The following is a 17,175-nucleotide window of genomic DNA, read 5'->3' on the forward strand; positions in this document are numbered from 1 at the left end:
GATTGCACCTGTGAGCCCATAATTAACAAACTGGCCACACTCCCAGAGGCCTTAAATCTAATGATAACAGACCTAAAAGTGAATCTAAATAAAATAAACTCCGTAGAACAAGAATCCCCAAAGTGGTGTGAGTTAAATATGGGCAGACCAGCTACTCACTGTCCTGAGACAAAAAACAATAACAAAATCATTTTTTCAAAAGAACGGGGGTGTGGTCAGGGGAAATCCCAGAGGAAAAGGTATGTCTACTGAAATCCTCTGAGGAAGGGGATAGTGGCCAATCTGAGTCCCAAATACCTGATAATGTCCCTCAACCCCAAATCAGTGCTCAATCCGTTACACTCTGAAAAGCTGGCCACCAAAAGACAAAAGAAAAAGTAACAGAAAGCAAGGAACAAAAAAAGGGACTTTGTAATGGACCCCACTACCATAAAGATGATCTTCTTTCTCCCCAAAGACATAAGCAATGGGATGTACATGTCTCATGATTCAAGTATAAACAAGAAGCACAGTCCAACGATCCACAAATTGTTCCCATTATTCAATTTTCAAAAGAGGGTGCCCACAAACCCAGACCGTAGGGACTCAAATGACCCACATTTTACAATAGACTATAAAATAAAAAAGGACATACAAGTTCTGACAAACCAAAAGGGAACAGATGAAGCCAAACAGGTATCCCAAAATATAAAATTATACCAAAGGGAGTCCAAAACCGAAGCAAATATTATTCCATAAACTCGTAGGATGTTTTTGGAGGAAGAAGGCATAAATTACAGCTATAAATCCTGATTGTTCTGAACAACAAGGGGCTCGAATGACTCCACTCCAGGCAGAAAAAGTAAATGGGTCAGCCATTAGACATCTGGAAACGGTGAGACCAGGGGCAAAGGAAATGCTGGAATTTCCCAGATCACTCTCTGAGATAGAGCCCATAATTAGATCAGATGCAAAACTAAAGGTATCAAATCCAGGAAGGCCAGATATAGAACTTTCGCCAGGATTCCAGAAAATAGAACACGAAGTAGTAGCCCCAGTGGGAGAGCAAGACCATTCTACAAGAAGTCCAAAGAATAGTCCTCCCGCAGATTGTAACAAATTGATTCTGGAACCACAATATCAGTCTATGGGCCCCTTTGATATCTTAAATCAAGGGAATATTTTAAAACTCCTACAAGTTATTCCAGCCCTAAAAGATATAGCCCTAAAGATATAGAATCTACTGATATTGATTCCATAGAATTAGTGTAAGGGGCCAAGAGAAATGAAGGAAAAACAAATCAATCAACTACGGTTACCTGGAATTCATCACAAATGGCTAAAAGAGTCATAAAAGAAAATAGCTTTTTCACAAGATGGGGAATTAGAGTTAGTATACCCGAACAAATAGGGTATCCAGACTTATTAGAGGCACAAAAAAATAAAACCGAATCAAATAGAACAAAAGGCCTAAATCAACCTTTTTCAGTCCTTAGATCCGCAATTGGAAATCAATGCCCATATGACCAACAAATAGGACAAAAAATATCTTACGTTCACCCCCTACAGGATCGAGATTTAGGGTGGCTGTCGGCAGCACTCCATAAAAACAATAGTCAGTGACTTCTGACTAGCTCAACGCGATCTGGCTTGGTAACTTATATGACAAACCTCTCCAGGTATGCTATTGGAATATAAATGGGATTAGATCAAATATTCAACAAAAAGACCTTTTTAGTTTACAAAAAAAAAATCAGATTATTCTCTTACAGGAGACCTGGGCTACCAATCCATTTACAAATGATGGATTTATGGGCTACTTTTTCCCCGCAATCAGGGAAAAAAGATTTGGTCACCCGAGGGGGGGGGGTAGCAATTTTTATTTCAGTTGGATTAAACATAACATGCACATGGATATATGAGGAAAATGACAACTGTTTGATAGTAAAAATTGATGGGTGGAACAAGGAGCTTAGAAGCCCACTTTTGCTAATAAATGTCTATATCCATCCTGATGTACGCTCCAGAAATCTTATATCCTCTAAACTAATAGACACAATTTTAACTGCCTGTCAGGACTTAAGATCCCCAGAGTTTTTAGTAGCTGGGGACTTCAATATGAAACTACTAAACCCATTTGAAAGGGGTGCCCACATTATGCTGCAAGATCAGCAGTGGGCAGTGCCACAACAGTGCCTCGGGACTTTAGGGATAGCCAAACCTGATACAAAGGCACTCTGACTAGTAAAAGACCTTGAGGGCCTTGGACTCAAGACTCTTAAATGGGAGGTTTTCACAAGACACTCCACCGGCAGTCACATGCTATGCCACTAGAACCCAAGCAACACTTGATTACACCATGGCCTCCTTGTCCCTGTTTTCTTTAATCACCAAGCATTACATTATAAAGACAAAAAAGAGTGACCATGGTCAACAATGTCTCGAGATTGGCTGTGGCTTTCCTATATTCATTCTTGCTCCTAATGCACCAAGTGATGTTATTACCTCGAACTATAAGAAACTTCAATGGAATGACAAATCAATGGAGTAGATAGGATACTTGAACAATGCCATAATTATATATTTTATGATCCATTAGTTGTATTTTCAACTTTTCTGGATAAATTTGCAGTTGGACTTCTTACAGATATATGACAAAAAACTCACTGGAATCGGGGGCGAGGAAAAATAAAAAAAGCGGATAAGAATTACAGCACACATGATCAAATTAAGAAGGCAACGGAATGATCTTCTAAGGCTGTATAAGAAAAACCCAATGAACTGTCAGATTAAGGATGATTTAAAAACATCAACAATTTATATCGAAAACAAGTATGGAACCATAAACTGAAGAACACTCAAGACTTTTGGGCAAAGGCACTATTCCTGAGCAAAACATCAAACTCACAGGATTTCTGGAGAATGGCCAACATATTGAATAAGGCCCCAATGACTTTAACCAGTCGAATATTTCAGAGTCGTCATGGGCCGAATACCTAGCTTACCATTTTGGTGGACATGATAGAAAAAATAAACATGTGAGGACAAGCAAACTATGCCCAGAAAGAACAACACTAATTCCCCAAACTGCCAAAAATGAATCTGCATATTTAGTGTTCTCAACGTCAGAGGTGGTTAACTCAATAAAGAGCAGTAAAAGTGTGGGGGCCCTGGGCCCAAATGGGATCTCAAATGCACTATTTAAAACAAACCCGGCCTTTTGGGGTGAAAAATTGGCTTTGAGACATAACCATTGTATAGAGGTGTGAAATATTCCAAACTCTTGGAGGGGTGCAATAATTAATCCGATATTTAAAGGAGGCAGCAAATTTCGGGGGTTATTCCAACTTTGGAGGAGGTAGTAATCCGTCCCAAATGTGACGGATTTACCACCAGCAGTATTACGAGTTCCATAGGATATAATGGACTCGTAATACGGCTGGTGGTATATCCGTCACTTTACAGTCACTTTTGGGACAGATTACCACTTCCTCCAAAGTTGGAATAACCCCCTTCATCTCGAAAATGATCGACCGATTACGCTAACGGACATAGAGGCAAAACACTTTGCCGGTCTGCAACTGGAGCATCTTCACACCTGGGCTACTGAAAACAATATCATTCCTCCAAATCCAACCGGCTTTGCAAAGGGCCCTGGAACGGCTACAAACATCTTAACTCTTTCCACTGTTTTTGACAAAAGCAAACAAAAAAATCAACCTCTGTATCTGTGTTTTGTAGACTTCAAATCAGCGTTTGACTTGGTACAGCGAAGTGTTCTATGGGAAAAGCTAGTTGCTTGGGGCATACCAGAGAAACTATTAAAGGCTATTTAGCAGCTACATACAGATACATGGATTAGAGTTAAAATAGGGGACGGTGCCTTCCTTTTAAGAGAAATTGAAACAAAACAAGGACTGAAACAGGGGTGCCTACTGGCCCTGTACCTTTTTAATCTCTTTTTATCAGATTTAACCCTTAAGCACAATAAGGTAAACGCACATTCGCCAATGGTTGGTGATATGTCTATTTCAAATTTGCTATATGCTGATGAGGTAGTACTCTTAAGCCAAACTAAAGTAGGTTTATGTTGGCTTATTGCAAATGTAATTGAATATACTGAGAAAAGTTAGATGGAAATGAATCGGAAAAAAAACAAAGAAGTGGAAGTTAGTAGAAAAACTTTTAGAGCTGATAAATGGTTCAAACAAGGGGGAGTATTAGACCAAGTAAACCATTACAGATACCAGAGTGTACTATTTAATAAACAAGGTTGCTTTCACTCTCAGAAGCAGGATCTACATAGGAAAGGAAACGCTCTACTGCTTGCTCTTGCCACTTTGAAAAAGTTGCTAAATGGTCCTAGCTATCGCCCCTATTACAAGTTATTGCGCAAAACTAAATTCATCTATAGGGTATGGTATTGAAGCACTGCAAGGACAAGATGCAGCTATCCTAAATGGAATAATTGGAAAAGTATTTAGGTCTCTATTCCACTACCAGGATACGCTTCGCAAGCTCAAATTAGGCTGGAGTTTGGGTATTTAAACCAAAATATAGCCAGGAGATGCAGCTACATTAAAACATGGAAAACTTTTACAACTAACAAAAGAAAATCATCTCTGCAAGGCTCTCTGGAAGTAGATCAGCTCGAATCCAATAGCCAAATCTCGACAGTATTCAGATCAGGCTCTAGAAGATTTGGAGGTATGGGAACTATGGGATTCAAATCTTTCCTATATCACTTTTAAAAAGATCAAAATAGCAAAGAAAAGATCAGATGGATAAGAGACTGCTAGCAACTAGTTTGCACTCATGGATGATTATCAACGAGTATAAAATTGTGAAATGCCAGCCATATCTGGAGGGCAGCTGGTCAAAAGCTGATAAGAATCTTTTCATCAAACACTGTTTTGGACTTATTCCTGGAGGCGCTCACTTACCCCCATGGGAACGTACGGCAGCAAACTTACAATGTAGACTCCGCAGGTATGGAGTGGAAGACATTACACATTTGATCTGTATTTGTAATGGTCTGCTGAATGAGCGGAAGACTTTTCTAAAAACAGCTTTTAATCAGAGGGGAATACGGTCCTGCAGAGAAGCTTGATAGCTTGTCTTAAACCTTCTGACTATACCCTGAACACCAGATTTATAAGGTTTATGCCTTTGATAGCTAAAAGATTGTCAAATATCCATCCAGCACTATAACCATAATAATATATGTCGATTGCCTGTAAAATGAAGATCATGCCATCCTAAAGTTCCTATGTTTTAGAATCTATGGAGGTATTTTTGCCATCTGACTGCCAACTTTTTATATATAATTTTACAACCTTAATATGCAATTATTTTTTTAAGAGTCTTTTAGGGTATCCTATAACATATGTAGAGTTGTACTACAAGATTATGGGAGTGGGAACACGATGCACAAACTGGAACACCTAAGAATTCTCAGATAGTTGTTACGGAAATTATATGTTTGAATTCAATCTTTGGTGTGAGCATGTATAATGTAATGGCTTTAATTAACTATGCATTTAATAAAATAAACTTGAACGTACTCTACACTGAGGCAGTGAGGTCCTCAAACTTGTGCAGAGCACATATCCATGCACAGTGCATAACACAAAACAAGATGCGACTGCCTTGTTGGAGGGAGCAGGGGCAGGAGACCAAAGAAGAAGGGGATGCTAAAGTGGGAAGGCTGGCGGGCCATGCAGGATAGAACGTGAAGATGTGAGTAGCAAAGGAGAGCAAGATAATGAGGGATGGCAGTATGGCATGCAGGATGGAGCAGTGCAGGTGAGCAAACAAAGAGGGGAGGCTAATGAGGGGTGGCAGGCATGGCATGGAAGATGGAGAGGAGGTAGGTGAGTAGGTAAGGAGAGGCGGCAAAATAGTAACAGGATGCTTGGCATGCAGCATGAAATGGATGCTGTTCAGGGGAAACTGAGGGGAAGTCAATGAGAGTTAGACAGAAGCCAATATTTGCAGGAGGGGAGTCTGTTCATGAGAGACCAGGGAGTGCGTCCTAAATGTTGTTTACAAAAATATCGCCCTCATCAGAGTTAATAATAGAAAATTGCCACCCACTGTGACGATATTTTCAAAACCATATTTAGGACAAAATATTGCTGTCAGACAATAGTTTTTCTAAGGATATTAAGGAATAAAATAAGCAATGCACATCAATCTTCAACTGTAATTTCTTTAAGTATACCATATTAATTCTACCAATTCAATAAATGTGATTGAACACTCGTAAATAGATTGCGAAAACGCCTCCTCTCAAGACCTACTAATTTGGTACAGACCATTGCATACATCACGGCCCTTATGCAGAGTTTGACAACCTTTCATTAAACTGACTCCATTTTCTTTTAGTACCCAAGTTTGACAGTGTTTACAACCCACTTCCTCTAGTTTTAACATTACTAAATTGAGCATGACATATAACTTAATGATATGGTTCAACTATTGATCCCCTTACATATTTCTGCCTATGCCACCGACGTTCTAGTTCGAAGGTATGAGAAAATGTACTTTAATCTCTCGTTCTGGAGAGACTGACTGCTTATGCAGTTTGTTGAGTGCAAAATAAACCAGTTGATGGCTTCATCATTCTACTAAGAAACAAGAAACCACTGGAAGAAAGACAACTTAAGAAAACAAAGGTGTACGTAAAAATACTATGGGCTTATGAAGTTGCTGAAGCTGCCGTTCAACACCTTTGTAAAGACTTTTTAAACTTTAAAAACTGTATATTCAAATTGTAACCAGAAGCAGGTGTTGCGGACATTAAGCAAACATTTTAAACCAAACACTTCACTCGCTGCGAATATTTGCCAAGCCGGCAAACTTCACAGCTTTGTGAAATGGGCTAGTCTGTAAAGTCTGAAAAACTAGGATGACAGTGTTATCGATTCACACACCCCTAAAATGCACATGATTCAGTGCACGAGTTTTGCCAACCGAGGCAACACAAAGGCCTGAGGTAGAGTTGACTGGTAATAGAAAATCCCATGATTCTGAAGGATGGAACACAGCGGAATTTCCACCATCATGCCAGCATCGGGGTGCAGGAGATTCAATTGGTTGATTCTCCTCTGGCTTTAGCACTCCCACCGAAAACTGTAGAATTGGAGAGGTGTCCATTTCTAGCGAACTCCAAATATGCCTGAACAAAGCAAGCTCTTTCCTTCATTGCCACTGTCAATCCCCCAAACTCCAAACACAGTCTGCAATTACTTACGCAAAATATTGTCCCCACCATTTCACAGGCCCCGATGCCAATTGCAAGGTAGGGTATGTGCTCTGCTGTGATTCCCGCCTTGCGAAACACGTCAAATGCATAGAAGTAGATCTAGAAGCAGAAGAAAGACGGAGTAAGGAAACAATACTTTGAAATCACCAGCCACACATTCATTCATTTGATTAGAAATATGACAATCAAAATATAACTACAGATTGGGTGGTAGTTGGAAGTATTGGAATGCATCCTGGAGAATTACAACATCAAGTTGGCTAAAAGCAACCAATGAGATTCAGTAATCAAAACCGGAAATGAGGGGCACTGAACGAACATTCTTTAAAATGAGTCTGTGCTCAAACAGAGGGCGTGAAACAGAGTTATGTGGTGATGGAAAATCCTCCAATTCCTCTAGGGAATACTAAATCCAAAAGAAAATTCTTCTTCCAGATTTTCCCATTTATAGAAGAAACGGAGATGGTGGATTTTTCTCCACATTTACAACAGATTTCATTTGCCCTCCAAATATTTGAGGATTTTCCATTCACCACCCAATTCTAAATGAGGCTTATAATTGTGCAACAAGTGCCCTTTGTATAAAGATGCTTCCTTCAGTAGAGTGGACGGTCAGAAGCACTGTTAGTGGCTCCCATTACAGGAACAAAGAGGTGGTCCTTGCATCGAAGATTTACTCTTTAGAATGGCTTCTGACGCCTTCCTTGTAGAACCACAGCAGTGAGGATTCCAGCAGGTGTTCTGATATGGGCCACCTGATCAACCATGTCTATGCCTGCTGTACACACGCTAGTCTTTCTACAAAATCAAACCCCCCAGTCCTAAACCTTCTGGGCTGGAATACCCTGGATATGGTCTTGTGACCATAGTCATGTGCTCCACTATGGAGGGCCAGGGGAGAGATCTTAGCCATCAGTGCCACTGTGGCAATCTACACCCCCCTTAAAAGACCTGGTCTATCAAATCAGAGAGTAGCCTGTTGTAATGGCGCTCAAAACTGCAGTTTTAGAGTGGGCCTGCTACTCTCTCACTCCCATACCAGGGCAAGACAAGTTGGAGTCTGTAAAGCTAAAATCCCTTTGCCTCAAGGTTTACCACAATCAATAGTATAAGAATACATTATGTATTTCCTTTTACACAGTATTATTAGCAGCTAGTGATCAAAACAGATATACAGCAGCATGAAATGTGATAGGCGGATAGAGTACAATCTTCATGTACTGATTGTAATAAACTCGAGGTACCTAGGCTTAAGCAATTGTAAACTGTGATAATTTGGAGGGCCTGAGACCACCGTACCTCATGTAGTGTACTTAAGTGCACCTGGCTCCTCACACAGTCGCCTGATTTACCACAAGCGTTTGCACATGTGCTCAATATCTGTGCTGTTTATGCATGTGTCCCAAGCTCCATACACAATCTGTGTTTGTGTCCGTCTATTTACAATGTGTCCAGTTACACCGAGCTCCTCCAGCAGTCCATCCATGTGCCTGAAGACCTCCAATGGAAAATAAGTTACTTACCTGTAACTGTAGTTCTCCAGTACTGGCATCTTTCATAGATTCACATGCTTGAATCATTCCCCATCATCGAAGTGGGAGTCCCATAATGGAGCAGTGTATGTGTGTATATATATATATATATATATATATATATATATATATATATACATATATATATATATATATATATATATACATGTTTTTTTTTTTTGGGGCACCAGTTGACGAATCTTCAAAAAATGTTCCCAAAAATACGACGCTCATGTCAGCTCAAGTCTGGAAAGTTTTGGGTTAATCCGTCATGTGGGGGCAAAGAAAAAAGGGGGTAAAAAAAATGTGTTTCCCATGTTAATTCCCAAAGGGATTTTGAACAAGAATAGCGCCTGAACCACTAGACGGAATTACACCAAATTTGGTGGAAAGGTAGCTCCTGGTCCAGAAAGTGCCTTTTTTGTTATTTGGTGTAAATTCGTTCAGTAGTTTTTGAGAAATGGAAGAAAAAACTAAATTGTATAATTAGAGAAGCAAAGGCTCCTCGAATCCTCCAATGCTCAGATCTGATTGGCTGACAACCCTTCAAGCAAGAAGTGTTGGAAGCCATGTTTGGACTCAGCGAGTCCCAGAAAAAAAAGTGAAATAAAAAGAAAAGGGGCCAGGGTAGGGACACTTTGACCCCTTAGCTCAGGTGCTGGGGCCCCAGAGGGAGCCCCCGTGCTACCCCAGGGACCGCCACCTCCACAGGACTTTTGTTAGGATGAATGCGGGGGCCGAGCGCCCCCCCTTCCCGCAGCCCTGGGTACTGCCACCTACCTGGGGATCAAATCAAATACTGTGCGGGGCACGCAGTCTTCTCATAAAGGTCTCATTTTCAGGCTCCAAGAGGGATCTCATTGATCGCTGAAGACATGATGTTCAAAAGCTAATTGAACAGATGCACTAAAAAAAAAATCGTATTCCAGAGCCAGTTCCTAGAGTCTTCATTGCTTGTCTTGGGATTGAAAGTCTTTGCCTTGGACAGTATCTAGTGTTGCAGCAAACAAACATTATTTTCATGGATAGTGGTGTTGAGGATCTTTGATAATTCACAAGGAGACCTAGTTTGTGAACGAACTTTAGGCAAGCCTCTGTGGCCCTGGACACTTGAAATGCTGTTGGTGCTTTTATCAAACCACTTGTCGAAGTAGCGGAATACCTGATGACCATCCTTCCTGAAAAAAAGCTGATTTGAAGCCAAATGGGAGAACTTTGATGCACAAGTGGGAATGCAGAAGTATAAATCCTGTAAATTCAGAGCCGTCATGTGGTGTCGGAAAGGATGATCACATAACAGTACTGTTTCTGGAAATACTTGTTTAATTTCCATGGGTCTATGATGAATCGCCACTCCTCTGATATTGTGTCTATGAAGAAAAACCTAGAATACTAGCCAGTTCCTTGCTTAGAATGTGGGGCTTTCTCTATGAAACCTTTGGTTAGCGTAGCTAGCACTCCCTTCCAAAGCAGATGGAGATGAGGTGGGCGCCCTCGTTTTGGTGGAGTAGTGGGCTGAATCTAGGTGACCTCTAACATCTGACTATGGGGGTTATTCCAACTTTGGAGGAAGTGGTAATCCATCCCAAAAGTGACTGTAAAGTGACGGATATACCACCAGCCGTATTACGAGTCCATTATATCCTATGGAACTCGTAATACGGCTGGTGGTAAATCCGTCACATTTGGGACGGATTACCACCTCCTCCGAAGTTGGAATAACCCCCTATATGTGATAAGATCCAGGACTTATTTGTCTGCTGCTATTTTCCGCTATAGATGATGACATTTTGGAATTGTTTCTCCCACAAGATGGTGTAAATAGCACAAGAACATTGTCACTGTAGGTAAGCTAGCCGAAGGGCTACTGAAAGGGTTAAGTCTCATACCTCTGGTATCCACCTTGATATGGATAAGTGTCTCTTTCGTAGGTCCCTCTAAAGTGTTTCTTTCACAATTGTAATGTGCCAAAAGATCTTGCGGTGTCAGCCGTGACTGAATGCAAGGAGTTGTTGACGTGCTTGCCAAGCAGAGAGTCAGCATGGTAAGGTAAAAATATTAGATACATTTGCACCTCAGATTCTAAATGTTGTGGCTTTGAACCAACTTTGGTGTCTAAGGACCACTGACCCTGCCAGTTGTGGGAATCATATTGAAGCTATATCTATAGGGCAATCTATCCTGTCTGGTAAGGATGTTTTGCACCCTTACAGAATCTTTTTATTTTTTATTTTAATTTTTATCCTTTCTGTCTTCTGGTAGAAATTGTATGTATGTGGCAATGTCTGACCACATCTGGTGGTTATACCTTCCCTGTATTGCAGCCGAAACAGGAGCCCCAGACATAGTTGAGAATGTTTCCCTGCTGGTTAGGCGAGGTTTAGAGTCACAGGGGTTTCCATGATTGTAATTCCCTCTAGATATATCAACAATTGGAATAGGTCTAACAGCTTTTTTTTAATTTAAAATCATCAAGAAAAACAATCTGATTGCTTGTTTGCTATTGGAAGTTGGAAGCGTTTGGCTGCTCACTTCTAAAGGGTCTGGAAGGGTCTGGAAACCACCCAAAATCATCTGGTGGGGGATCCACCAGTTGTGAGTGTCACATGCCTTGTAGGTCTAGTACTAGAGCTACACGGACTTGACCCATGCTTTGAAGTTGGATGCAGAGCGAAGTGGTGGAATTGCTCCACATATCTCCTCTCCATATATTCCTGACTGTTCTATACATGCTCATATTCTTCCCCATAATTCTTGACATGATTTTTTTTGTGGTTTATGTGTGTTTTGGTCTTGTTGATCATTACATGCTTTCGTAGACGTTTGTATTGTTATCGAGATCGTAGTGGACGAGGCGGACATAGACGACTAGGCTGACATTGACGATGTTTGTCGTCCACGAGACCTTCGTCATAGAGGATGCAGTCATAGACGAGGCTGCCATAGATGAGGCTGTTGTAGACAATGCAGTCGTAGACAAGGCCGTCGTAGATGTGGTTATCGTAGGAGAGGTTATTATAGATTAAGTTATTGTAGAACAGGCCGTCATCGAAGACAACCATCATCGACTCGTTTGTCATGGATGAACATCCTAAATGAGGCTGTCATAGGCAACCGTCGTACATGAGGATGTCACAGGCGACCATCATATACAACCATCCTAGATGAGGCTGCCGTTGACTAGGCCATCAGTGACGATCGCTTTTGACGACCGCCGTCAACAGCCATCATAGATGAGACTGTTGTAGATGACCGTTGTCGATGAGGCCATCATAGATGAGGCCATCGTTGATGAGGTCATCATCAACAAGGCTGTCATCGATGACCATCATCAACAACCGTTGTCCAGGACCTTCATAGAAGAGGCCGTCATAGACGACCGTCGTAGATGAGGACGTATTAGATGATCATCATAGACAATGCCATCATAAATGAGGTCATCAGTAGATGAGGCTATCCGTAGATGAGGCCATCCATAGATGAGGCCATTCATAGATGAGCAGTGCTAGATGAGGTCGTCGTGGATTAGGCCATTGAAGACAATGCCTTTGTCGACGATACCATAATAGACAAGGCCGTCATAGATGAGGCTGTCATAGATGAGGCCATCGTAGACAATGCCGTCATAGATGATGCCACCGCAGATGAGGCAATCGTAGGTGAGGCCATTTGTAGATGAGGCCACCATAGATGAGGCCCGTCGTAGATGAGGTCCTCGTAGACAAGGCTGTCATTGGTGAGGCAATAATAGTTGACATGCTTGTGGCCTTTAATGTTGTCATCGTAATTGTTGTTCACAATGATTTTGACAGCGGTTTTGCTGTAGACGCCTCATTGTCAGGTTATGAGGATCTCCATGATGTAGTGTCAGGGTTGAAGAGGGAGTTGAGTGTCTGCCTCTGAGGAAGTTTTTTTCCAATTTTGTCACTCTGTGAGAAGTGCTTATGAAGACTCATGCTAAGTCTTTTTTATGGTTTTTCTGCGCACCTTGTGGGGGATCCTTGGCGTGAACTCTCCCTTTGAACTCTCCTGTGAGGTGAAGAAACCCTCACTGTTCTCATCATATGTGACAGATTTAACTTTCTGTAGTCCCAGTAATAGCATCATGTTTCAGAATGTGAGAGTTTTTGAGGAAACTGTTAGACATATTTTGTAGTCCTTTACCTTGTGTTCTGTTATTATGACATATTAGTGAGAAATGAAACATGAAATATAATCTTGGTTGATCCAAAAAGAAGTAATAGCTGAAGAAACTGAGTAGAGCTCAGGGTGGCTCCCTTCACATGGCATGCTGGAGAAAATCTGAGGGGCTCAGCCTCTGTTGGGAGGTTTCTAGAGGGTTTCTAGAGGCCTGATTGGTTATAGTTCAAGTTTGGTCCTTTTAAAAAAAGGACATAGATAGGCTATTAAACTGACTTTTCCATTGTCATTATAGCGTATCGTAGTGATATATGCTGCTTTATTATGGTACCATGGGACTCCCACTTCGACGATGGGGAATGAGTCAAGCATGTGAATCTATGAAAGATCCAAATACTGGAGAATCTGTCCTTGTACGCCTACATATATTTCTAGCTCTTCAGATAACCATATCACAAACTCCATGGTCCTTATACGTTGCATATGAGTCCCATGCTCCTGAAACTGTCCAACCCTGTGTCCCAGACTCCATGATCCCTGCACTGGCACAAATTTGTTCCAAACACTTCTTACATTTGGCATAAGTGCCACTGAACTCCAAGCTAATCCAATCCTCTATCTAGGTGGGGGAAGCTCCTCACAGTAGCTGTCCATACAGCCAAATTCTTTAACTCTATGTTCATATGACTCAACCTAACCACACTATCTGACCCAATTTCCTCAGACTATTCCTACATATACTCCGAGCTCCACGGAAGGTTTTCATACTGTTCTAACCTGAACATCAAACACTGCTCATGGGCCCAAATTTCTCCTTTCATTGTTTATGGAGCCAAAGCTTCCCACATTCCCTGTCTCTGTACCTCAAACTCCTCTTAACATCTGTTCATGGGCTGAAAGCCCCTCATAATGTCTGTTCATGGGCTGAATGCTTCTCAGGTTGTCAGTCCGTGTAATCCAAGCTCCTCAGACTATGTGACCATGTACCCTAACCTTCTTCTACTCTGTTCATGGGTCCAAAGATCCTTGCATTGTATGTCCCTGTATCTTAAGCTCCTCTCAGTGTTTGTTCATGGTCCTAAAGCTCCTAACATCGTATGTCAATGTGTCCTAAACCTCTTCTCACATTCTCTGTCTGTGTACATCAAACTCTTCATAACCTGTGTTCATGGGCTGAAAGCTCCTCACAGCGTCTATTCATGGGCTGAAAGCACCTCACTTTGTCAACCCATATACCCCAAACTCCACAACTAGCATGGCCATGTGCCCCAGGCTACACACATTGCGCCAAATTCACAAAAGTAAACTTAGACGTTTGGTCTAAACTTAGACCAAATGTTTAAGTTTATGACTTTGGGAATTCACTAAGGGCATTTACAAGTAGTATCTGTAGTTCCACACTCGGGGCGGGATTGCCGCCCCTAGTGCGGACCTAAAGACACTACTCGTAAATGCCCTTTGAGAATTCCCAAATTCGTAAACTCAGACGTTTGGTTTAAGTTTAGACCAAACATCTAGGTTTACCTTTGTGAATCAGGCCCATTGTCTATTCATGCGTCCAAAGGTGCTTGCATTGAATGTTCATATGCCCCATCTCCTCACTTTGTGCATGGTCCCAGTGCTCCTCACACTATATGCTCATGCAACCCAGGCTACTCAGAATGTACTTTCATATGTCCAAGGCTCCTCACATTGCCCATGTAGCCATCTCCTCACATGGTCTGTACATAGCCAGGTAATCCACCTCTCATCAGTGTCTGTAAGTATGTTGTATTTGCATAGCAAGAGCCTAGCTAAAAAGGGCAGTGGAGCACTGACTCTGTTTATGCAACTGTGACATCTGTTGCAACAATGGACCTCCTGATACCACATTGCCCTGACCACATTTGACCACCGACTTCCAATATAGCCTTATAGTCCACCGTAGCAAGCTATACAGGCCATTAAAGGACTGCCTCAGTGTTAGCAAGGGAGCGGTACTTTAATGCTGGTATAGGCCAGCTATGGAGGGCTACAAGGCTATTAGAACATTCTGCCACTAGAGGGCAGAGTGTTCTAATAAATAAAATAAAGGCCTCATGGAGCCTCAGGGGATTAAAACCCCCTATGGCTCCATGAGGCCTTTATTTACAGCAACAACTGTGACCAACATTGGAATGTTAGAAATCCGGGCTTCTACTGCACATTAGACGCCCATGAGCACTCCATTGTTTTCAATGGACTTCCCAACATTCCAATGTTCTAATACCCAAGAATCTCTCCTAGAATCCTTTCACTGACAGCAGCTCCAACGCACATTGTCCAACATTCTGTGCATCTGTTTCACTCATAATCTTTGTCACTTTGTCCCTTTTGCTTGTCACAGAGATTACTGCATGGGTTATATCTGGGAAACATCAGCATGCAAGCACTTTACACTAAATAACTAATTCAGCCTCCATATTGTCCCTGAGAACATAACTATTTTACCTTGGACAAGGTGCCCAGTTATGTCTGTTTCCCTAATGAGGAGGTTGCATTGAATGCTGCCCTATGTATAAATAACTGTCTTCCTTCCTTCTTTTTGTTCATTCTTCCTTTTGCATATGTTGCTATGTGTGGTGGAGAGATTCTGCTTCTGCATTCCAGATTGCTTGCCTGCCTTGGATTTATTATGGAAATGAGAACTCAACTGCACTGATCCCACTCATCTGCATGCCGATGATCATGACGATGAGTATGCATAACTGCGGCCGCAGCGACCGCTCCCGCATAAGTTCCATAAAGGTCAGAACTTTGCTGTTTTTTCTGATGCTTTGTTCCTTCAGCAGGTCTGCGATATCTGCCCGATGATCACCCGCACCCCAGAGCTTCTTCATGGCTGGGAAGAAGAAATAACAAGCACGTCACACACAAAAAAACATACTGCCCATCCGCCTATTCATTTGTAGATGTAATTATTCAATGCTATTAAATATTGCACTTGTTCATCACTTTACCAACCCTTCCTAGAGAGAAGCATTAAGTCTGGTATTTATTTGCTCCATTGTTGCAACAGATGGCAAAGTTACATGAACTGGGAAACTCAGAATAAGTTAATAGCTGCCATGTTAATTGTGTAAATGATGACCCAGTAACTTGTAGACCAGAGATGTTTAAAGTAGGTCCAGGAGGGCCAATTTTCAGGATAATCAATGACTATGTAAATACTTTTTATATAGATTATTTGTAATTAAATGTATCTTCTGTGAAAATCTGACAGGGATCCATCCCTCTTGGGCCTATGGTGACCACTCCTACTAGAGACTAGTAGACTGATATACTAGGCCGGTTGAAGTTTTTTCATTTGAAAAGCTGGCAGATAACTGGGTGCAGTTACTCCTTTCCGCAAAGGAACCTGCTCATTTGAGACAGGATGGGCAGGAGAGTTGTAACCTTCTAAAAAGTGTTATAAAGTTCTTCTGATTGACAGCATCTATTACACAGTATTATTTAAAAGGCATATGCATGCTACATCATTTCTTTAGCTACATGAAGGGATGTGGCAAATGAATGCCATTATGTCAGCGAGCACTCTTAAAAAAAATCAAATCTTATTTTCAAGATCTATGGTTAACCATCAAAGCAAACTAGAGTCTACAGTCCACCACTTGCCACACCATATAAGCCTTTCAGAAATTCCATATTGCCTCTGTTGTTAAAGATGGCATGTCTACTTACAGCAATTTCTCCATTGTGTTTCACAGAAGGCCATGAAGAGTTCCTCCACTATTTGTTGGTGGCATTTCTAAATGGCACACAAGGGCCCACCCAACTGCATCCTTTCATAAACTCTAGCAGTCCACCATTTTCACCATCAACTGCCATTTCAACGCCATCTTGCATATATATGGCACCTCTCCTCTCCTCATCCCACTTGTCCATCGGCTAGCACTTTATCTCCTGCTTGCAACCCTTCTCCAAAACATATCTCTGCCTGCAATAATTTATTTCTCCTCTTATTCAGTGCTGCTCTCAGAAAGGCTGCCATCTGGTCTATTATGCTACTACAGCTTATAAAACTGCAGCTCTCTATAGACTGCTGTGGCTTTCAATTTGACAGGCACATAATGCTCAATTCACTGGTATAGTTTATTCCACAATTCTCTTTTATTTACAGGACTTATCTGCAACACAAAACAACACATTGTAAATAGCCCCCCTTCCTCGAATGTGCGTCAGTGACAAAAACAAAGACTTACAGAAATATTGTGTTTGATATATTGTTTGTAAACCTAT

At 41.5% G+C, this 17,175-nt stretch overlaps 1 protein-coding gene across 1 annotated transcript in view; it reads right to left on the minus strand.

Moving 5' to 3' along the window:
* Positions 1-17,175, minus strand: part of LOC138266409 (solute carrier family 2, facilitated glucose transporter member 11-like) — a 364,472-nt gene that overhangs the window by 74,782 nt on the left and 272,515 nt on the right. The window contains exons 7-8 of the mRNA XM_069215178.1: positions 15,591-15,778; positions 7,235-7,345 (exon numbers count right to left, since the gene is read on the minus strand). Of these exons, the coding sequence (XP_069071279.1) occupies positions 7,235-7,345; positions 15,591-15,778 (299 nt within the window). The remainder of the gene's footprint in view (positions 1-7,234; positions 7,346-15,590; positions 15,779-17,175) is intronic.

This window comes from Pleurodeles waltl, chromosome 11 (genome assembly GCF_031143425.1).
Source record: "Pleurodeles waltl isolate 20211129_DDA chromosome 11, aPleWal1.hap1.20221129, whole genome shotgun sequence".
Taxonomy (NCBI): Eukaryota; Metazoa; Chordata; class Amphibia; order Caudata; family Salamandridae; genus Pleurodeles; species Pleurodeles waltl.